Below are 24,544 nucleotides of genomic sequence, written 5' to 3'. Positions count from 1 at the left end.
TTAGTCTTCATTCCCATTTTTTTAAATATATTTTTATGAATACAACAACCAATTGATTTAAATTCTTCGTTTTTTTGAAAATCGATTAAATTTGGATAATTAAAGATAATTAATAATAAAGACATTTAAAAAATTTAGTTTTCCACATATTTTGCCGATACAAACAAGAAAAAACCTACCAAAAAAAAAATTAATAAATAAATAATGATAATATAAATGAATATGTTCCAAGGTTTGTTGAAATAAGATGTAAAAATTGAATCGCTTATTCAATTTTTGAGCTATTTTTTCATACGTTTTAGTAATCTTGTTTTTTTTTCTTCTTTTTGATTTTCACTTTATTCATCTAAATCTACTTTTCTCAATTCCAATGCATCTCCATTTAACTCGCTTCACACAACAGCACACAATGTACACAATTGTTATGTTTTCTGTTTCCTTCAACCAAAACGGACCAATTTGAGGCTAGGAAAAACGTCCTTGAATCGATTTTTCTTGGAGAGCTTCCAAATTCCGACCAACGCGTACAAAAGGACCAACAAACTACACAGAGACGATTTAGTTTATCCGAGGAAAAAAAAACAACAGATGCTTCTTCTCGTGCTTTCCACCTCTCTCCCTATCTCTCACCTTTTCAAAGTTAGGATACTACTTCACTTTTGCCCACGTGAATGTGCTCGAAATACTAACTTACCCTCTAATCACTCTCACTACTTGCTGTGTAATTTCTGTGAATGGCTCATGAATCGCTCTCCATGGTGTTTTTTCTTTTTCTTTTACGTTTTTATTTCGATCAATGTGTACAACACTATTTTCAAAACATTTTTCATTTTTCGTCTTTCCTACCTTAGTTTTAAGTTATCTGGATGTCACTTTTCTGTCACGACCCTGTCGGGATGCCCCTTCCGGCCGGGCTTCGTTGCGTTTCCGAATAACTAAGTTTTCTTTTTTCTCCCGTTTGCTTTATTTCATCCCTATCCGAACAATCAAAACCAACCAAAAAAACCAACATGAATTCTACCTATTTCCTGCGAAACCCGAACAACACCAAACTGTGTCATCCTGCGTCACGTCGCGTCGTATTCCAACCTATGCAGCAAATGCCCTCGTTGAGATGGGCGATTCGCTCAAACAGATGGCCGATGTGAAGTACTCGCTTGACGATAACATCAAGCAGAACTTCCTCGAGCCACTGCACCAGCTGCAGACCAAGGACCTGAAGGAGGTTATGGTGAGTAGAACAAGGATCGTTTTATTTTGTATTATGTTAGTTGCTCGGACAAGCAAAGCCCAGCAAAACAATGTTAACAATGAGCAATGAGCTTAACAATGTTAACAATGAGCAATGAGTCTATCCTACTCACGGAAAAGAATGGACTCTTTGACTGTGGACGAACTAATGATGCAATTTCATTCAAATAAAATTTACATAAAAATAATTTGTAAAGAGGGTAGCTAATTCTCGGGAGAATTATTCTGTTTTAATTTAATTTTTGCAATTCCGTCGTGAAACTACTTACTTTTCCTGTCATTCTTGAACGACGAAATAGCCTACTTTTCTGTACCAAAAATAACAGAATCGAATAGCAACACTTTTCAGCACTTCAGCACTTTTCAAAAAATTTTTGATTTAAACGATTTATTGACAAAATACATGAAAATTTGACATAAAATTTCACTCAGTGTGTGTTTTTTTGGAATTACAAAAAATTTTGTATGGAACTCGTTGCAAAACTTGATTTTTTCAGCACTCTTCGTATTTATCCAACTCGGTGAACCTCGTTGGATAAATGTACGACTCGTGCTGAAAAAATCCTCTTTTAGCAACTTGTTGCATAAACTACTATTATCATATCCAAATGTAAATGTTTCTGTAGCTACAAAAAAGATTAATGTTTTATTTTAATAAGTTTTAAACTATTGTTTTAAAGAAATCTATAAAAAAATACGCATTTGAATCTTATCAAATCATGAAGCAAGTTTTTCAATGTTGCTTTATTTCCGATGGGGAAAAACTTTGCCTATCAAATGATCTCTTGAACACAAAATTTAATAGAAATTGTTTGAAAGTTTATTAGTGAGTTTACTAGGAGAAGATTTGTGCTTCGAATCAACATAATAATTGTTTAATAAATAATCTAGGGTTTGTTTGAATGTTCCTTAAGTCTGAAAATTTATCGCTACTCCAAAAAGTCTAAAATCGTTCGAAAACTGGTTTTTAAAGGTTTACTCTGATGCTTTCGGGAACGAAAAAGCATGCCTAACCGATGAAACAATGCATTTTATTAAGATAAGAAGTCTTTTGCGATTGCAATTTGGATTTTTCACCTAAAAATTTGAAAACTTACATCAATCCAGTACCAGATTTGGTGTCTGTCGCGGGTGACGATGAACGGCTATGATCGACGACGACCAACATTTTCAAAACTTTTTTTCGTAGAATCGCCATAACTCGTGATGTTTATAAGCAAATCCCTTATGTTTATATATCATTTTTTTTGTTATTTTCTGCTCTACAACTTTGTAAAATATTATTGCACTCTAAAAAATAACCATGCGAAGTTAGAAAAACACGAAATTTTAAAATGAAAAAAATTGTTCTAAATAAAAAAAAACATTCTGATTCTGATTCGAAAAGTGCATTAAATTTCTCTTAAAATAACATGTCTCAAATTTTTTTTACAGTCGAGTAACGAAAAATGGCAGAGTTTTTAAAACTTTTAAAGTATTTTTTCGATGAAAAATACGTTTTTTTTTGGAAATCTGAGTACGCCATCAAATCGGGCGTCTAATTTTACATAAAAGAGCAACTCTCTACGAAATCGGCCGATTTCGACCATTTTTATTTTTTGTATTTTTTGATTTGGCTCAAACTTTGTGGGGGCCTTTCCTATGACCAAATGAGCTATTTTGTGTCATTGGTTCACCCATACAAGTCTTCATACAATTTTGACAGCTGTCCATACAAAAATGGTATGTAAATATTCAAACAGCTGTTGGAACTTTTGAGTGAATTTTGAGATCAATTTGGTGTCTTCGGCAAAGTTGTAGGTATTGTTGAGGACCTTTGAGAAAAAAATAGGTACACGGAAAAAAAAATTTGCAGATTTTTTAATCAACTTTTTTTCACTTAAACTCAATTTCCCAAAATACGTATTTTTTGATTTTCGAGATTTTTTTATATGTTTTAGGGGACAAAAATCCGCAACTTTTGAGCCATAGAGAAACATGGTCAAAAAATCTGCCGCCGAGTTATGAATTTTTGAAAAAATAGTGATTTTTGGAAAAAATCGAAGTTTCATGCAAAAACAAGTTTGTTATTATTTTTCAATGCAAAATGAATTTGCAATCGAAAAGTACTTAACAGATTTTTTGATAAAGGGCTCCGTTTCTAAGATACAGCTACCGAAAGTTTGATTTTAGCGAAATGTTTGCAGTTTTTCAATTTTAAAAATAGTCACCATGAGTAACCATTTCTAAAAATACATTTTTGGAAAAGTTCAGAAAATTTGCTATAAAATTGTCTAAGAGACATTGAAGATTGAACCTCGAGTTTTTTAAACCAAGACTAACATTTTAAAAGGGCCAAACATTGAATATTACGCCCATTTGAAATGCTAGTCCTGATTCAAAATTTTCGAAATATTTTTTTCGAAAAGATTGGAAAATTTCACGAATGTTTCATGTTTTAACATTGAAAATCGGACCATTAGTTGCTGAGATATCGACATTGGAAAATGGTGTGTTGTTTGAGTGGGACTTAGAAAACATCAATTTTCGTATTTCTTTTTCTTAAAGCGGTTCTATCTCAGCAACCCGAGGTCCAATCTTCAATGTCTCTTAGACAATTTTATGGCAAATTTTCTGAACTTTTCAAAAACAAATATTTTTAGAAATGGTCACTCACTATTTTTAAAAATCGAAAAACTGCAAATATTTCTCTAAAATCAAACTTTCGGTGGCTATAACTTGAAAACGGAGCCCTTTATCAAAAAATCTGTTAGGTACTTTTCGATTGCAAATTCAATTTTGCATTAAAAAATAATGTCAAATTTGTTTTTGTATAAAACTTCGATTTTTCCAAAAATCACTTTTTTTCAAAAATTCATAACTCAGCGGCAGATTTTTTGACCATTTTTCTCTATGGCTCAAAAGTTGCGGATTTTTGTCCTCTAAAACATTTTAAAAAATCTCGAAAATCAAAAAATACGTATTTTGGGAAATTGAGTTTTAGTGAAAAAAAAGTTGATTTAAAAATCTGCAATTTTTTTTCCGTGTACCTATATTTTTCTCAAAAGTCCTCAAAAATACCTACAACTTTGCCGAAGACACCAAATTGGTCAGAAAATTCATTCAAAAGTTAAAGCTGTTTGAATATTTACATACCATTTTTGTATGGACAGCAGCCAAAATTGTATGGAGACTTGTACAGGTGAACCAATGACACAAAATAGCTTATTTGGTCATAGGGAAGGCCCGCACAAGGTTTGAGTCAAATAAAAAAAAAATAAATAAATAAAAATGGTCGAAATCGGCCGATTTCGTATTCAAATTTGACTAAAATGGGGTCGCAGAACTCGAAATTAATGTTTTATACAAGAAAAAGAAAAAAACGAAAGATTTTTTTTTTGATAGTGATTCGTTTATCCGAAGTCCCATACAAACCTTCGGATGATCAAACTTCGGATAACCGAGTCTAGACTGTTTAAAAAATGGGATGGTCCAAATGCCAAAGTGGACATTTTTTTTATTCTCAAACGTGATTCGAGAACAAAGTTCTCCGATCGGGTTCAAAATTTTTCTGGGGGTTCTTTGGCTGAAATAATTAGACCGGTATTTTTTTTTTGTTTGGCCATTAGGGCCATTACACCGTGTTAGGGTGATCCGAAAAATGGTATTTTTCGTCGATTTTCGCAAAAACCACTTTCTTCAAAAAAAAAAAAAAAAAAAAAAATCATATCTGTGCGCCATTTTAACCGATTTAAGCTTTCTTGGACGCAAATGAAAAGGTATTAGATAGGCATTAAGTGAAAAATAGTTAGAAGTTTCAAATATCTAGCCAGCATTTGAAAAGGTCTTATGACAACATGAACTGTTTTGAAGGTCTCGGAACCAAAGAGCCTATGTCTGAAATTTTTTTCATCGAATCCCTCGAAAAATTTTACAAAACAACAAAAAAATGTGAAGTTGCGTTTTCAATATTCCGAGGTACGATTTTTTGAATAGAAAAACTGGGTTTTCGACGCGCTACGCGCAAAACTGGGATAATTACGAAAACGAGAAAAATCGACCCTTTTCACTAAAACTGCGATAACTTTGAAATTAAAGCGATTACCTGGACATATTTAGGTACCAAAAGTTATGTATTTCATTTACGAAATAAAAAAAAAATGATTTTTTTTTGTTGACTTTCCAAAATCCAAAAACTTCAAATAATGTTTGCATTATCCTGAAGTAAAAATAATTTGTTCCGTCATTATATAATCTTAAACTTTCTCGGTAGATGATATTTTTTTGTGATTTTTCACCAGATCACCAAATGTGTATTTTTTACGAAATTTAAGGAAAGTCATTTTATCTCTTTGATGATGCTAGAAGACGAGCAATTCCACCCCAAAACATGAATTTTTAGGTGCTTTTTTCTCGACCCTCTCCGATTGCAATGAAATTTTGTATAAACTACTAAACTACTCGATAATGACATTTGACAAGGGCGTAAGTGTTTTAATTATTGTTGAATTTCGTAATTTAAATATTGCTGTATCTCGAAGCCGTTGCATCGTATCAAAAAGTGGCCAAAGATAAATTTGTAGGAAATTTGACGGGCTTTCCGAGAAAAATAAAATACACTGAAAGAAAAAACACGTCTCTTTTATGAGATTTTTTGATTTTTAAGTTTAAAAGTCAAATTGAAGGTGAGCCCCCCCCCCCCCAACTGCGTTACGTAATAACAGAACACTCCCTAAACTTATTACATTACTCATAAGTTATAACATAACTGAAAACAGTTTTTTTTTTCAGTGTAGTTCAGTAGATGGTAGTATCCTGGATAGTAAATTTTTAGCTTAAATCATCAAAACAACGAGTTATATTGAAATGTGGTCAAAAACAAAATTATGGGAAAGACGCAACATTTGATTCACCAAAAAATATACAGGTCAACGCTAAAGTTTTAAAGTTATCACAATTTAAGTAAAAAAAAGTAGATTTTCCGTTTTCGTAATTTTTTTTTCAAGCCATGCTGTTTCCGTGGGGAATTTCTGAATTGTCATAATTTAATACAACAAGCATATTCCACTTGTCGAAGATCATTTGAATCGGTTATTTGCAAAATTTAAAGGGATATTGTATCTACCTGGGCTGTTTTCATTATTTCTGAAATCTTTAAAAAAAATATTTGTGAAGGCGTTTAATCAAATTCATCGACCGGCACTGAATTATTTTCACTTCTCTTTTTATCTTACGAATAAAATGTTCAACACCAAGCGTCTCCTTCAAACCGTTTTTTCTCCAATTTATTTTCATGGAGACGCCCTATAGTTCTCTCTTCAAAAGCTCTTTCCCGCAACAATCTTTCTCTTTTTTTGCCCGGTTGCACTCTTGTCGTTTTCTACCACATCACCCAAAGCAACGACAAGAACTTCCACTTCTGAATGTGTCCTTCAAGTCGAGAAGTTTGTGGCCTGAAGTGAATACACTTGTTAATGCCTCAACGCTGGTACGTGGTACGACTTTCTAACAGGGAAAACGCATAAACCTACAGCGTGCAACATTGTTTTATTTATCTTTCCTGGTAGCCCCGAGGGATGTACACACAGCTTCCACTTGCTTTGAAACGTTGGTTATGTTTGATTACTGCAGTTTAGTTCAGCGTTTTGAATGTCGGGTGAAAAACAAAACAAAAAACTTTTTTGAGGTAAATTTTTGTATGATTTGAAAGTTTTTTTTTTTTTTAGTTCATAATAGTTTGAACAAAATGTGACACCATCATTAAAACCGCATAAATACTTCGGGGCAAACTTACAGTTGGTGCAAATTGTGCCACCAAACTAACCTTTACCGCCTACTCACTAAAGTGCCTCAAACAGTTTTCCATTCTTGGGCACGAAAAAAAAACAAAGTCACTTTCGCTGTTCATCACGAAAGCCTTCAGGGTCTTCTGATGCTTGTCTGAATTGCCTTCGACATTTAGAAACAATGAAAATGTCGCTTTTTCGCTCCGCTAAATGTCATACCACTTTGCCCAGTTAATTAATTGTTTCCGTTTATTTTCCCCTTTCCCATGCTCTCTCTCTCTTCGGATGCTGCTGTTCTTATGGAATTTACAAAAAAATATGCAAAAAAAAACAATTCTCAACTGAATAAAATAAAAATCTTCAGCATCATCGTAAAAAATTGCAAGGACGACGTCTTGATTTCGATTGCAAAAAGCGACGACAAGCAAAAGGTGAGTACGACAACATTCCTTTCTCCCCTTAAACGATTTCTTCGCTGCTAAACCTTCCCAGAAAAAAAAAATAGGGAAAAACATCCCCTCTTCCCCCCTTCTACATTCCCCCACCCTTCCTGTTCGGGGTAATAAGGAACTCGAGTGAGAAAAGCGGAGCATGAAAATAGCCAGCATTCCGGCGAGATGAGTGTTGCGCCGGTTGGCTACCTTCCAGGGGCGAAGTGTTCTTGAAGGTGAAGAAGCTGGGCGCAATAAAAGAAAAAAAAATCTCGACGGAGGTACATTTTTCTCTGATTCGAATGGGAAATTCCGGCGTGCTGGCGCTGGCATTGCCAAGTGCATAAGAAATGTGCGTTCCGTGCGATGCAAATGGAAGATGTTTATCGGGAGATAAAGGTTGAATCTTTTGGAGAAAATCTTATTTTTTATACCGTTTTCATTAGTCTTTTGATTTTTGTGTACTGATCAAAATAGATCCTTTCTCTAATTACACCGACCAACAAAATTTCTGCGCAGCCTCAACTCGAGGGAAAACATAAATTTTGGGGTCCTGAGAAACGTTAGCAATTTATTTTTTTCAGAACCATTTAGTCTGGGCTGAATGGTTTTTCTCCAACGTTTGTTTGGAGAATCAGTGCGGTGCATTTTTTGGATTGTATGCAAAAGCAACGAACCGCCCCAATTCTTCATTCAAACTTTGGAGAAAAACCATTCGGCCCAGTCTAAATATATATAAAAAAAAATCAAATTACACGTGTTTCTGGGGACCTAAAAGTGCATGCTTCTCCTCGCGTTGAGCCTGCGCAGTAAAAAATAAAAATCGAATTTGCAATCCAAAAGTACTTATGTAAAATTTTGCTAGAGTGCACCGTTTTCAAGTCAAAGCCATTTTTGGTAACTTTTTTGAAAATAGTCGCAGTTTTTAATTTTTTAAAATAAATAAGCACCTAAGTTTGCCCACCTTTGAAAAAAATATTTTCGAAAACCTGAGAAAATTCTCTTTGTTTTGCTTTTTTGCACTTTGTTGATACGACCCTTAGTTGCTGAGATATTGCCATGCAAAGGTTTTAAACCAAACATTCAATATTACTCCTTTTTGAAATGTTAGTCTTGATTTAAACATGTTGAAAATATTGTTTTGTTAATTTAATCTAATCGGTATTTATCGGTGAAATCTGACGCAAATTTTAGAAGAAAGATAATGAAATTTTAGGTGGATAGGTCGACTAGGAGTCATAGAAGAAGATATAAAGGACGGAAACTAAGTCAGCGAAGGACCATTTGAGGAAGTATGTGTGTGTGATCAAGTCTTTTAGCCTTCTAATTTGGCTCTGTACAAGTACTGAGCGAAACACACAGTCCGGGAGTCATATGGATGACGCTGCAGGAATAAGTTGTCTCTGTACATTTACTGTGTGTTTCGCTGGGCAAACATTTTATTTTACATTGAACAATGAAGTTTAAAAATTTATGCGACCAATATTTCGATTTTTTGAATAAAAAAAATAAGTATTGATTAAAAAATCATAACTCGGTCAAAGATTTTTTGCACAACCTGGAAATTTCAGAAAAGTTGGCATTTGATGTCCCCTAAAAAATATCAAAAAATAAACAAATAGGTTGTTTTGGAAATCAAATTTTAGTGACAAAAGTTAACCCTTCACTGCCCATATTTTTATTTCGAAAATTTTTATTTTTCCCGTGTTCAGGAGGTCATTTTGAGCAACTTTTGTTCTACGAAAAACTTTACTTCTCTTGTTTTGTGTTTTTCTTGTTTTATTTTTAGTATTTTAATTTGCACTTAGGCCGTTTAGGCTAATGATTGGAAAGCAACTGAACGCCTGTAAAATGCCTTTTAAAAACTTTTTGCCTTCCTCACCTTACTGAGGAAAGGCTCTAAAATCACTCGAAAAATGAACTTATTAATTTGACCTCGTAGACCCACCTTCACGTACACATATCGACTCAGAATCATGTTCTGAGCAAATGTCTGTGTGGATGTGTGTAGGTGGGTGGAAAAAAAATGTCACTCGATTATCTCCGGACTGGATGAACGGATTTTGACCGTATTAGTCTCATTCGATCCGTCTTGGGGTCCCATAGGTCTCTATTTAAAATCAGCAAGTTTAGTTAAGTACTTCAAAAGTTATGCTAAAAAAACGATTTTGGCGTATGTCCGGAAGATTGTAAAAAGGGTGGTTTTTTGCAAGAAACCCTATCATGTTATACATTTTCAGAAAGGTATTAAAAAGACCTTTCCAATGAGCCTTAAACATCAAGGATCTGACAACCCTATCAAAAGTTATTGGCACTTATGCGTTATTTATATACTTTCTGGAGGCCGGATCTGAGATATTGTGATAGAAATATTGTCTGAATCTTCCATGTGAACTTTCGTTGGATAGGTTTTTTTTTATCAGACCTTGCCGATGAGCCATAAAAATTGAAGGTCTGCGAACCCTATCAAAAGAAATCAGTAATAAAATTGATTTGTTAAACATGTTAAGGGAATGTTGCTATTTTTACAGAATGTATTGACTTTATGAATGTGAGTAGAGGGTGACGATTCTCGAGATTTTCAATTTCCCGGGAATCGAGAGTTGAGTTTGGCTATTTCCCGGGAATTCCCGGGACCGGGAGTTTTTTTTTCTATGCCAACAGTGGCAATAATTTAAAAGACAATGTAATAATATTGTTTTTTTTTTTCATTCAATTAAGTTACATTTAATTCATACTTATTCTAAGAAACGTTAACTTCAGTATCCTCTTTATCTGAGGAACTATATTTACCTTTTGATTTTTTTCTGAATCTGCAAATACAAGATCGTTTCTTGAGCTTTTTCTGACTCAAAATTGTAGTTTAAAATATTAACGAATTCGCATTGAGTTATTTTTAAAAAGTTTCACAAGCATGATTTTTGAGAAGTAAAAACAAATAGCTAATATATAATTTCCCAGTATCGGGATAATTAAAAACAACAATTTAAACCTTTTTTTTCTTTTTAAGGTTAACTGTAAATATTAATTGAAGTAATATTTTCAGTTATCAGGAAAACCCGAATGTTCACAATTGTTTTTCTAAAATATAATAGAATATTGAGGTTGGCATGAAACACAAAATGACTTATTGATACAAGAAAGGAAATTACCTTGATACAGCGAACTTTATATTTCATTTTTGGGGTGTAACTAGTATGCTTCAAGATCAATTTTGGGGTCCAATTATTTTTTTGGCTTCTCTCAATTATAGTTATTGAAATTTTTGACAAGTTAAGTATATTTAAAAGTATAAAATTTCCCGGGAGTCTCGACCGAATTTCCCGGGAATCGAGAGGTTCAAAAATGGTTGATTTCCCGGGAAATTTTTCCCGGGAATTCCCGCTCGTCACCCTCTAAATGTGAGGAAGGCACCAACCACCTAAAGGTGGATTAAGTGTCGTTTTTATTCTAATGTTAAAACCTAGTTTATTTATTTTTTTCGACTTTGGTCAGAGCCGAGGGACATAAACTTCAAAAAATATTTGTTTTTGTTTTTTAGTATTTGGCCTATTCTACCACCTAATATAATTACATTTTGCCTATCTAATTTTTTCATGTTTTTACAGTCACTCTTTCAATTTTTGCTTGTTTTTCACATTTTCTGCTATAGAATGGCACCATTGTAATTTAAAATGTAAAAAAATGCATAGAGGCATAGTCTGGGACACTAGAAAAATTACTGCATAATTCTTTTTACTTAAAATTTAGAAAATGTTAGTAAAAAACACAGCCAAAGTTGACCCCTAAAAAAATTACATTTTTAAAAACATTGGCAAAGTCACATAAAACAAGTCAAACCTCCAACCTTAAAATTTCTTAAAATTTAAAGAGTTCTTCTTTCTAATGCACAGTGGTCCAGATCGCAAAATTAAGTGGAAAATTTATTTTCAGAAAAATTGTGTAGTTTTGGTGTCTTCAGAAGAGTTGTTGCAAATGTATAAAAGTGATTTTCTGAGCACTTTTAGTGCTCTAAAAAACAAACATTTTTATTTTTTGACATGTCAATTTGAACTTAAGGGTCAAAAGTTACAGCCATTTTAAGGTAAAAAAGATGCAAATTTAAAACTTAAATATCTCGGAAAGGCGCAAGCCAAATTTTAAGCACCAGGTTGCATTTGAAAGAGGAGATCTAGCACTACAAACGCTGAAAAAATCTCAGGGGTGTTTTTCTTTAAACTCGATATCTTCATTCGAAAAAGTCTAATTTTCAAGGGAAAACCATATGGGACCAACCTAACGAAAGTCTAAAATTGTTTAAATATATGTTTTTCCATGTAATTTTGCCCATTGAATCTGAATTTTCCCTCAGAATTGATCCTAAGTGTCGAAAAATCCAATTTTTTGGTCATACTTTGGGTTTCCTTTAAAATTATCATATAACCCATATTACCTTAAAATGGCTGTAACTTTTGACCCTTAACCTGAGCAGACGGAAATAACTTGGGAAGGTCAGTTTTTGATATTGTGAGAAGATCGGAATATGTTATTGGAATGATCGGATTAGTTGTTAAAATAACAACAATCAATAACAAAGATTTGTTCGAAGAATAACTCAAACTGTTATTATGATGTTATTGCAATAACAAACCAATAACGCAGAAGGAATCATGAAGGAATAACAAGATTTGTTATTTTGTGCGGAGAGGTGGAGCAGCATAATAACAAAAAATGTTATTGAACTGGTATGCCTCCATAACAAAAAAAGTTATAGTTTTGGTTTATTTGTAATTTGCAAATAAACCTGCAGTTGCCATAACTCCTCTGTACTAGTCAGGGCTGCAGAGTCGGGTACCTCCAAGCGAATCCATACTTTGAAGACAACTCCGACTCTGGATGCAGGATATGACGTCAACGACGACTTCAACTCTCTAAAAATACCCGACTTTACAGATTCCGACTCCAAGTGAAAGTTGCTGAAAATTAGCTGAATCCGATGCAGTCTCCGTGTTCTCACTCCAGCTCGAACTTCAACGTCAGTTCCGACTTTCTGGCTCTGTGAAAATAATAACAGTTTTTGTTATTCACACATCAAAAATTCTCAATAAATAAATCAATTCCGTTAGGGAATAAAACAAAATTTAAAAAAATGAACTCTCAAAAGCTAATTTTATCGGATTAATTTTAGCTTGATACCCCATTTCATGGTGAAATAAATTACCCCGATAAAATTGGTCAAAATTATTTCATAGTTCTACCCAATTTTAGTAAAATCCCTTAGGAGGTATATCATATAATAAAAAAAAAAAACAACTTTCGAAATTTCAACTTTTTAGAATAGTTTAAGCTTAAGGACCCCATTTCATGGCCAAAATAATGACCCTGACGAGATTGGTCAAAATTATCCCATAGTTCTAACCATTTTAAACAAAGTCCTTTAGGGGGTATATCAAATAATTAAAAAAATCAACTTTAAAAATTTTAACTTTTTAGAATAATTTTAGCTTAAGGACCCCATTTCAAAGCCAAAAAAAATGACCCCGACGAAATTGGTCAAAATTATCCCATAGTTCTACCCATTTTAAACAAAGTCCCTTAAGGGGTATATCAAATAATTAAAAAAATCAACTTTTAAAATTTCAACTTTTCATAATAATTGTATATAATTCAACTTTTCAGAATAATGACCCTGACAAAATTGGTCAAAATTATCCCATAGTTCTAGCCAATTTTAGCAAAGTTCCTTAGGGGGTATATCAAAAAATTTAAAAAATCAGCTTCTAAAATTTCAACTTTTTAGAATAATTTTAGCTTAAGGACCTCATTTCATGGCCAAAACGAAACGAAATTAGACAAAATTATCCCAAAGATCTAAACATATTTAACAAAAGAAAAAATAATAACAGATTGTGTTATGGACACTTAGAAACTTTTCCATTTGTGCGAATTATCGCTTTTTTTCTAAGTCAGTATACCGAACGAATAACAAATTTTGTTATTAGGAGAGTTTTTGAAATGTATAACATTTCCTCTTATTAGCGTGTTATTAAACATTTTCAATATAATATCACTTCAATACCAAATTTTGTTATTTTATCAGAAACTGTTATTATTTTTTCTTCTTGAAGTTGAACTTCAGGATAAAATAATAACACTTTTTGTTATTTTAACAGGATTTGTTATTGAAATATTATTAATTTTGTTATTACCGTCTGCCCGGGTTAAGTTCAAATTGACATGTCAAAAAATAAAAATGTTTGTTTTTTAGAGCTCTTAAAGTGCTTAGAAAATCACTTTTCTCTAAAGCTTAGCCACGTTCAAAATACTAATTTTTGAAGGTTTGCTCAGATGCTTTCTATAAATTTGGTCATAGAAGGCGTAGATTACGAGATAAAATTTTGGTGTCTTCGACCACGTTGCTTGGAAAGCCCAACAACTTTCTAGAAGACAACAAAATTCTCAAAAATATTCCTGTTAAGTTAGATTTTCAAAATCACCATAATCGTTAACCAACCTAATATTCAACCAAACCAAAAGTTGCCCCTTTCCATTTGCAACAACTCTTCTGAAGACACCAGAGCGTCAAAACTACACAATTTTTCGGAAAATCCATTTTCCACTTAATTTTGCCATCTGGATCACTGTGCAATGCTTTTTGAAGGTCAAAAATTGGTTGAAAAATTGATTTTTGGCGAATTTTCAAATCGAAGCTCGTCTATAGGCGGGGTTGGGTTGTAAAGGGTTTAATTATAAATCACCAAATTATTTTTACATTGCATCATTTTTTTCAGTGTAGTAGTCTTTATCGATAAAAAAAATCCTTGAAAAGGTTAAGATTTTTGAATTTGAAACAACATTTTTGTATGGACACATGCCAAATTTGTATGGGAAATCATATGGACAAACTAATGATGCAAAATGGCTTCTTTGAGCATACCGAAGGTACCAAAAAAGTTTCAGTCGGATTAAAAAACACAAAAATTAAAATAAAAAAAGACCGATTTCGTAGAAAATTGCTCAAAAGATTTATTTCAGTGTTTAATCGGGGCCGGTGTATTAACGATAAGCTTATTTGTTTCTCATCCCAACTGCTCTGGGTTCAATCCCAGTCGTCCCCGGTTACTATGTATAAAAAAGAGAAATGTTTGATCACGTCTTACTTCGGACGGGGAAATAAAATATTGGTCCCGGTTTAAGTATGTCAGGTCCTTAATTCGTTCTAGGTGTAGAACATCCCGACATATTTCTTTCCACTGGCCAGGCCAACTGATTAAAGTTTACCGCAAAGATGATTCGTTGGATTGTTGTTGATTTGTTGAGTTATGCCCGAGGACCAGCGAGTTTAAGTTACCGTTCCAACTTTTTTGATGGGTTGAAAATTAAGGGACAAATTAATTTATTTCAATTCAGTCCAATACCTGATTTTCGAAACTCTAACGAGTTGAAGACAGCTTTAATCCTTTTTCAATCTAGCTCCAACGTCCATTTACCGTGCACTCATAGAATCATCAAAGTGTGAAAAACATCTTCCACTTGACACTTGGTACCGAGTCGGACCGTCCATCCCATTTCTAATTAGCCCCGGAGACGATTTAATCATCTGCGAATGGCACCTGTCCTGTGCCGATCTAGACGCAAACCGCGCCCGATGGCCATGAAAAACACTCATCGCCCACACTACTCTGCCGAGGATGCTAAAGTTTTTCTCGCTCGTTTCCTTAGTTACCCCCTTTACCCCTGGCTTGATCTCCTTTTGCACCCGTTTCAATTATGTTCAATCCAATTAATTTCTCTAATTTAGAAGAGACCCTCTTCCGTTTGTTTTTCTACCTGTAGGCACAAATGCCCCCACCCCCGCCGTTATCGTTGACATTTTCATTTCTGAATTCTGTTTTATTTTCGTTTCTTTTGTTTTCTTTTCATGTTGTTTGCAAATTTTGATTTCGATCCCGTTGCGTTGGCCACCTGTGCACACAATTTCCCGATTATCGATCCCGAACGACGAACCCCGCTGATCCTGATTTGACTTCTGCACCAAAATAAAAAAAAACTAAAATGAAAATTGCCTAAATATGGGCGAAATTGCAAACGTGTTGGCGAAATGTTTTGCTCGTTTGATTTGGTTGAAAATAACGCAGGATCTCAAATTACAGATGAAGAAGTCCGGGGCGCTGAGGAAAAGTTTGCCGAATCCTTACAGCTGGCACAGGTTGGAATGTACAATCTGTTGGAGAATGATGTAAGTTGCGTTGCTGCTGGTTTGTAAGGTAAAAATGAAAGCAATTTTAATTGTTTTTTTTTTTCGAACGATTTCAGGTAGAGCAGGTTTCACAGCTAGTCACATTCGCCGAAGGACTGCTCGATTTCCATCAACAATGTGCCGATATTCTGCGAGTACTGGTCGAGGTGTTGAATGAAAAGTAAGTGGAATGAATAATTTTACTAAGTTTGTTGCACCGCAATTTCGGAAAAAAACAAAACTCAAAAACTCAGAAATTCAGAAACTCAAAAATACAAAAATAAAATTAACAACAGGATTTCAATATTTTTAAATTCTAAATAAAGAAACTCGAAAATACTAAAATTCTGAATATTACAAATTTAGAAATTCTACAATTAAACTTTTAGCTATCTAGAAATTACAAAAGGGACCGTCCATAAACCACGTGGACACTTTTTTTTGGGAATCTGTACCGTCCCCCCTTCGTGAACAATTTTCCATATAAATAAAATCTTTTTTGTATGGAACGTGGAAAATCGTCAATTTAAGAATTTAAGAATTTAAGAATTTAAGAATTTAAGAATTTAAGAATTTAAGAATTTAAGAATTTAAGAATTTAAGAATTTAAGAATTTAAGAATTTAAGAATTCAAGAATTAAAGAATTTAAGAATTTAAGAATTTAAGAATTTAAGAATTTAACAATTTAAGAATTTAAGAATTTAAGAATTTAAGAATTTAAGAATTTAAGAATTTAAGAATTTAAGAATTTAAGAATTTAAGAATTTAAGAATTTAAGAATTTAAGAATTTAAGAATTTATTCAATTCAATTCAATTCGGTTTTATTGGTGAATAATCAAGATACAATGAGTTATTTTGAAGTGCATAACAGAGTTTTGGAGTTCCTTACAGCTGTGTGTTGCATCATAATCCATTTAGGAACAATTATTTCTTTAACTAAGGCACTAGCAAGAGTAAGAAAAAACTATAAAAAAACTTACAGAAATTGCAAAGGAAAGGGGATAGAGGAAGAGAAAGCTTATATCTAGATCACAGGTAATTTATCCTTTGTAGATGTGTTTGATCATCAGTTCCCCAAGGGCCAGGAATTGTTCTGCCTTGTTCCGGCAGCTCCGAAACCGCGTCATCATCTCCCGCGAGAGCAAAGAACTCCGGCAGGGTGAAGAGATCTTCCCGGTGACTTCTTGCTGGGCCGTACTGCCGCTACCGGCAGCGACCACGCTGGCGAACGAACGCCCCCAACCAGGAGGGAACGCTGAGTTTTCCGCTGGAACCGTACGCTGTCCAGCTGCAGGAACGGCTGCGCTCGTACTTCGCTGAGGAGGGTGGGACGCTTTCTTCTTCCTCTTTTCCTGCTCCTCGAGGTAGGCCTTGCGCGCGACGCATCCGCGGTAATTGCCGGTATGGTTGCCGTCACAGTTCGCGCACTTTACGCGCGGCTTGGTTTGTTCTGCCTTGTCCCTCAAGTCCGCCTTACGTGGCAGTGCGCACGCCTCCGAGAGGTGTGACTCACCGCACTTCACGCAGCGGGGCCGGAGGTTGCAGTTCCGCGAGCCGTGGCCGAATTTCTGGCAACGGTGGCATTGCGCTACGTCCGTCGGGTTCTTGGTGTAAAACCGCCAGTTTACCCAAAAACCGTCCAACGTTTTAGTCCGCCGCAGGTCTTGGATCTTGACGGTGCCGCGGTCGAAGTACAACAGGTACAGTGTGTGTGTACCTGTTACCGTTGTCTTGCGCGAGAGCACTTTAATCTCCCGCGGTTTTATTCCGGCGTCCGAAAGGTGACCCTTCAGGTCGGAGATCGGACGGTCTTGATAACCCTGCAAGACGACCTTAACAGGGGCTTCTCGGGGTTGAATGTGTAGAAGTTGAAGTTGCTACGCTTCAATTCTTCAAACACCAGGTCGAAATTCTTTTGGTCAGTGTGATCACTTGCACTGCCGACTTACCGATTTTCAGACAATATCCGAGGCCTTCCAGCAACTCGTCAACATCGTCCGCTAACGTGTCCAAAACAAAAATTGAGGTGGTCTACGTTCCGCTGGAGAGTTGTTCTTTTTGACGTCGGCACTTTTTTCCGTGCACGACCATCATCGTCGTCGTCGTCGTCGGTAGTGCTACTACCGTCAGAGTTGTTATTTTCTTCGTCGTCGCTCAGCATCTGGAACTCGTTCCTGATGGGGATGTTGGCGGATGTTGATGTGCCACTAGTCGTGGCACCGGAAGTACCGGAACGGGTTCGCACTGGTGATCTTGGAACATATCCGGGGTGTAGTAACTTTTTGTCGATTCCTTCTGCGTTCACGCTCCCCTGCGCGATGGCGGTCGACACGGCGTTGGTTTGTTTACCTTTTTGCACACGGCCGGTAGACGAACTTCGCGGGGTTTTCGAGGCCGCACTCGAACTGCCACGGCCACGGCCGGCCTTTGGCATGCTGGAGAAGCAAACTCGCGGGTAACCACAATCAATTACGGCGAAAAAACTCGAAAAAACGATGGAGCACTGAGCACTAGCTGCATGCTCTCGTGCGTACACGGAGGGAGCTGTATTTAAGAATTTAAGAATTTAAGAATTTAAGAATTTAAGAATTTAAGAATTTAAGAATTTAAGAATTTAAGAATTTAAGAATTTAAGAATTTAAGAATTTAAGAATTTAAGAATTTAAGAATTTAAGAATTTAAGAATTTAAGAATTTAAGAATTTAAGAATTTAAGAATTTAAGAATTTAAGAATTTAAGAATTTAAGAATTTAAGAATTTAAGAATTTAAGAATTTAAGAATTTAAGAATTTAAGAATTTAAGAATTTAAGAATTTAAGAATTTAAGAATTTAAGAATTTAAGAATTTAAGAATTTAAGAATTTAAGAATTTAAGAATTTAAGAATTTAAGAATTTAAGAATTTAAGAATTTAAGAATTTAAGAATTTAAGAATTTAAGAATTTAAGAATTTAAGAATTTAAGAATTTAAGAATTTAAGAATTTAAGAATTTAAGAATTTAAGAATTTAAGAATTTAAGAATTTAAGAATTTAAGAATTTAAGAATTTAAGAATTTAAGAATTTAAGAATTTAAGAATTTAAGAATTTAAGAATTTAAGAATTTAAGAATTTAAGAATTTAAGAATTTAAGAATTTAAGAATTTAAGAATTTAAGAATTTAAGAATTTAAGAATTTAAGAATTTAAGAATTTAAGAATTTAAGAATTTAAGAATTTAAGAATTTAAGAATTTAGGAATTTAAGAATTTAAGAATTTAAGAATTTAAGAATTTAAGAATTTAAGAATTTAAGAATTTAAGAGATTAAGAATTTAAGAATTTAAGAATTTAAGAATTTAAGAATTTAAGAATTTAAGAATTTAAGAATTTAAGAATTTAAGAATTTAAGAATTTAAGAATTTAAGAATTTAAGAATTTAAGAATTTAAGAATTTAAGAATTTAAGAATTTAAGAATTTAAGAATTTAAGAATTTAAGAATTTAATAATTTAAGAATTTAAGAATTTAAGAATTTAAGAATTTAAGAATTTAAGAATTTAAGAATTTAAGAATTTAAGAATTTAAGAATTTAAGAATTTAAGAATTTAAGAATTTAAGAATTTAAGAATTTAAGAATTTAAGAATTTAAGAATTTAAGAATTTAAGAATTTAAGAATTTAAGAATTTAGGAATTTAGGAATTTAAGAAGTTTAAGGAGTTTAAGGAGTTTAAGGAGTTTAAGGAGTTTAAGGAGTTTAAGGAATTTAAGGAATTTAAGGAATTTAAGGAATTTAAGAAATTTAAGAAATTGAAGAAATTGAAGAAATTTAAGGAATTTAAGGAATTTAAGGAATTTAAGAAATTTAAGGAATTTAAGGAATTTATGGAATTTATGGAATTTAAGCAATTTAAGGAATTTAAGGAATTGAAGGAGTTCAAGGAATTTAAGGAATTTAAGATTTTTTAAGGGTTTTAAGAAATTTAAGGAATTTTAGGAATTTTAGGAATTTGAGCAATTCTTTCAGATTTCGGTCATTCGATTTTTTTGTATTTTTTAATCCGGCTGAAACTTTTTTGGTGCCTTCGGTATGCCCAAAGAAGCCATTTTCTATCATTAGTTTGTCCAAATAAATTTCCATACAAATTTGGCAGCTGTCCATACAAAAATGATATATGAAAATTCATAAATCTGTATCTTTTGAAGGAATTTTTTGATCGATTCGGTGTCTTGGGCAAAGTTGTAGGTATGGATAAGGACTACACTGAAAAAAATGATGCACGGTAAAAAAAAGGTGATTTTTAAATTAACTATTTGTCACTAAAACTTGATTTGCAAAATAGCTTTTTTTTCGAAAAGATCGAAAAATTTCACGAATGTTTCATATTTTAACATTGTAAATCGGACCGTTAGTTGCTGAGATATCGACGTTAGAAAATGATAGGTTGTTTAGGTGAGACTTAGAAAACATCAATTTTCCTGCTTTTTAAGCCTTTGCATGGCAATATCTCAGCAACTATGGGTCATATCAACAAAGTTCCTAAAAGCAATGTATAGAGAATTTTCTCAGCTTCTCAAAAATATTTTTTTCAAAAGTGGGCAAACATGCGCACTAATTTAAAAAAAAAAAAACTGCGACTATTTTCAAACAAGTTACCTAAAAATGGCTATAACTTGAAAACGGTGCACTTTTTGAAAATTTCACTGAAGTACTTTTTGATTGCAAATTTGATTTTACATCGAAAAATGAAGTTGAAAATGAAGTTGAAACCAATATTTCGATTTTTTTAAAACAATCAGTATTGATTCAGAAATTCATAACTCGGTCAAAGGTTTTTTGCACATCCTTAAAATTTCTGAAAAGTTGGCATTTGATGTCCTGTAAAACTTATAAAAAAATTTAAAATGGTGTTTTTTTTTGCAAATCAAGTTTTAGTGTTTTTTACCGTGTATTATTTTTTTTCCAGTGTAGTCCATATCCATACCGACAACTTTGCGAAGACACCAAATCGATCAAAAAATTCCTTCAAAAGATACAGATTTATGAATTTTCATACATCATTTTTGTATGGGCTTCCTCCCAGCTTCCAAATTTGTATGGAAGTTTATATGGACAAAATAATGATGCAAAATGGCTTCTTTGGGCATACCGAAGGCACCAAAAAAGTTTCAGCCGGATTAAAAAATACCAATAATTAAAATTAAAAAAAAAAATAGATCGATTTCGTAGAGCTGCTCATTTAAAGAATTTAAGGAAGTTCAAGGAATTTTAGGAATTGTGTGTACATTGAGGTAAAATTACATCATAAAAGAGGTAATGTTCAACCCTTAAAAATTACACCTTCAAAATTTACACAATTTGTTACCGTGGTCATCATTTAGATAGAATCTGGATGCAAATTTATATACATATCAACCCCAGAATCATTTTTGAACTTTATCTTTTTATGATTGTTCTGGAAGCAAAGAAATAGTCTTTTAGAAAAACCTAAAATGTTACTAGGTTTGATCTGAGTTATTTTTTATCGTTTTGTGTTTTATTTAAAAACCGGCAGTTTTTAAAGAAATATTCTGGAACTTCTCGAGATTATTTCAGTGTTTTACGCTTCCTCGACTCAAGTTGCCACCCTGTCAGGAACGCTCGCTATTTTTAGCTACGGATGGACTCTTTTCCGCGTGCCAACAAGGATAACGCCTCCATTCTGTTGGTACATATTGCACACTCCTCTCTCACTACGGTGAAGTGCAACGGACATACCAAATTTAGCATCAAGACTATGCTGACGACAGCATGCAGTTGCATAATGAAGTTGGGCGAAAGTGGGAAACGATGCACATTCCCTTCCTTGCCGAGTATCCACTAGATAGTTGAAGAAAGCTTAGTAGAGAAGAGTGACTTTTTTTGGACATGTTGCTTGTTGAATTGAGTTCTCACTTAAAAACTTGGTAACTGAAAATGTATACTTAGTAAACAATATTTAAGAAAGTCCAAAAGATTAATAAAATTCAGATAACTGGATGGTGTAGGTTTTATAGAAAAAAAAATCAACTTGGCTGGATACTTGTTTAAAAGACCTTTGATGCCTGTCGTGAAACATCATCACTAACTGCTCCCCCTTTCTCCCTTTCCAGACGTGAGGAGGCCGCGGCCCGGCCCAAGTCGGAGTTCGTCCCGAAGACACTGGCGGATCTGAACATCGAAACGCTCGGCTCCCAGGACGGCATGAACGGTGGGACACCTTTCCTCTCTTCCCGTGGTAGGCTAAAGAATTCCCATCACCACATGTACAGTTCCCAACAAAATTTGTCCACCCACAACAACAACAACAACAACAACCACAATTCCGGCCAGAGCAGCAACAACAACAACAATAACAGTAACTTTAACCGCAACAAGCTGTACGGCTCCCAGCAGAGCCTGGCGTCCACCCGGAGTGGCGGCAGTGGCCTGGCTGGCAACACTGGCGGTGGCGGTGGTCCCAACGGGAATAATTCATTTTTGCGACCACCCTCGTACGGGACGACGGTCAGCGGTGGGCAGCACGTGTCCACCGTGGATAACTGGCTGAACGCGTGGGACCAACCGTCCCCGGTTAAACCCGCCGCCGCCGCCGCCAGTGCTGCCAGCAACAAGTTTAACAGCAACAGCAACAACAACGGCAAAGCCAGTGTGTATAATAATAATAGCCAGTACTACTCATCTTCTACTACCACTACTACTACTACTAGCAGGGGGGCGGCCGGGGTCGGTGCCAAATTTCCTAACAAGAGCAACTTCAGTGATCCGTGGTCAGGTGATTTATGTTTCTTTTTTTATTCTTTCCTTTTTTAATGTATGTTGTGTATCGTTTATCTTATGTTTTCTGTACCAGATAGGGAGTTGCGGTCGGCCGAGCAGTTGTTACGGAAAAGTTTTTGGAGAAGTCTCTTGAAAATCGCTTTTTTACGAGCTGGATCTTTGCTGCTCTACTAAATTTGAACATTGCGATATTTTTGTGTCAAGTAAAAAAATGGTGGTGCTGAACGATGCAGTTATTTAATATTAAATTGAAGATTTTTGAGATATAGAAATATGCAGCCTAATTCAGTCAATGCAAAAAATCAAAATGAATATTTGGTCGCCTTCGTGCTAACTTGTCGTACGTGCATTTTGGGCCAAATTTAGTTATGAACGCAATTTTGTGCATCTCACACATCTTTTGACCTTCACAGATCCCCAAAATTCGATTTCAATCCTAAGATATTCAATGAAAACCAAAAAAGCTCCGAAAATTTTTGTCACTTTTCATATAAAAGTAGTTTCAATCTTGTCGTGCTATCTTGTCACTCCCTGAAAATTGATGTAAGTGCGACAAAATTGCATGGAAAATCTTATAGTTGGACAATTTTTGGATTTCGTTAGGGTGGTATCATACACTTTTCCCTAGAAAATTAAACTTTTTTTTAATGTGAAAAATATGTATCGAGTTTTAAGAAAAATAGTCCTGAGAATTTTTTTAAGAGTGTGATCTAGCACCACTCGTTTGAATCACTGGCGGTACCAGGATCTGACAGAAGGAGAGTGGGGGCACTCTTATGATAATATTTTTGGTTACGGTATTTGTGAATGATCGCCGGACAAATCTAGAACAAATTTCTGTCAATTTCCGGGAGGAAATTGAATAAAAATGGGGTAAGGGGTTTTTTAGAGGTTTAATTTTATTTTGCAAAGATCCACAAAATATTACATTTTTGCTTTTTCGGGTGTTTTTGAAACCAAACCAGTGGTATTCAAAAACACCCAAAAAGTAAAAATATATTTTTTGGGCTGGTACAAATTTTATTAAAAGTTTTTTTGAGTCCATGTTATTTTCTTAATATTTTTTAATAGCTGAAAGAGGTATTAAACTACGCCAAACAAACTCGCACTACTTTACAGTTTGCCTGCTTTGTTTGTTTGCTGAAACATCAGCCAACATACATTATGTTTTGTTTGCGAGTTTGCCGCAAACAAATTTGAGGGTTTGTCAAACACAAAAAGAGTGAGTTTGTTTTGATTGTTTGTCATAGTCTAATACCTGCTTTAATTTTAGCATCCTTAATGTATTTTTAAGAGTTTTCACCTCGGAAACCATGTTTTTCCTGCGTTTTTTTTAAATCCGCAAAAAACGAAAAAAATATGAAATCTCGTTTACTTTTTCAAAAGGTCCTATGTATATAGGAAACCCATGGCGCATTGGTTGTTTTGAAAAAGTAATCTAGAAATATATGATTTTCGCCCAAAAAATAAATAAAGCTTATTTTCAACCATTGTGATCAGTGTAAAGTTATTATATTGGTAAATTTTCTAATTTTTTTTGAGAAATCAAGAAATTTTCATTTAGACCTTTACAAATCTTTTTATAGGATTTGCCTACTCAAAAATTTTGCACAAATTGATGAGTAAAGCTTACACTATTCTTTTTATGCTGGTTATCGCTTAGAAAAAGCGAACTTGATGAAAACATATTTTAACACGAATTTCTTAATATTCTTTTTTTAGGGAAATGTTCCCATTCCCCTTTAAAATTGCCGTCGCGAAGATTAGGTGACGAACACAAAAATACATATCTTTGGTAATACTTGATTTGGCATAACTGCCGAATCTTCAACTATGGGCAATGTAATTGTCAAAAGTTTGATTTGTTTGGATGGAATTTGAGTGGCCACCAGTCCAAATATTTCATGGCACCTTTTAATGAACTTCGTGTTTCTAGGAACACGCTTTGTAAGTCCTTTTTGTAGCTTGCTCAAATTCATGAAATATTTCAATGAAAATTTGAGAAGTTATGGAAAGACCAAAATACATTCAAGTGATGATTTTTTATTGAAAATAATATTTATTGATCTCGGCACTGGCTGAACCGAATTGAACCGTTTTGGT

General features: G+C 34.0%; 1 protein-coding gene across 9 annotated transcripts in view; it reads left to right on the top strand.

Annotated features, from left to right (window-relative positions):
- Nucleotides 1–24,544, top strand: part of LOC6045890 (endophilin-A) — a 142,850-nt gene that overhangs the window by 98,660 nt on the left and 19,646 nt on the right. For 6 of the 9 annotated variants that reach the window (XM_038251666.1, XM_038251669.1, XM_038251668.1 and 3 more), the window contains 5 exons: nucleotides 1,098–1,231; nucleotides 7,381–7,447; nucleotides 15,565–15,665; nucleotides 15,743–15,846; nucleotides 21,775–21,872. In XM_038251666.1, coding sequence (XP_038107594.1) covers nucleotides 1,098–1,231; nucleotides 7,381–7,447; nucleotides 15,565–15,665; nucleotides 15,743–15,846; nucleotides 21,775–21,872 — 504 coding nt within the window. Of the gene's footprint in view, nucleotides 1–1,097; nucleotides 1,232–7,380; nucleotides 7,448–15,564; nucleotides 15,666–15,742; nucleotides 15,847–21,774; nucleotides 21,900–24,544 lie in introns of all 9 variants that reach the window. The other 3 variants (XM_038251667.1, XM_038251671.1, XM_038251670.1) reach the window with 3 other exon arrangements.

The sequence above is a fragment of the Culex quinquefasciatus genome, chromosome 2 (assembly GCF_015732765.1).
Source record: "Culex quinquefasciatus strain JHB chromosome 2, VPISU_Cqui_1.0_pri_paternal, whole genome shotgun sequence".
NCBI classification, from domain to species: Eukaryota; Metazoa; Arthropoda; class Insecta; order Diptera; family Culicidae; genus Culex; species Culex quinquefasciatus.
Note: the sequence above shows the minus strand (reverse complement) of the source record. Positions and strands in the feature narration are given on the sequence as shown.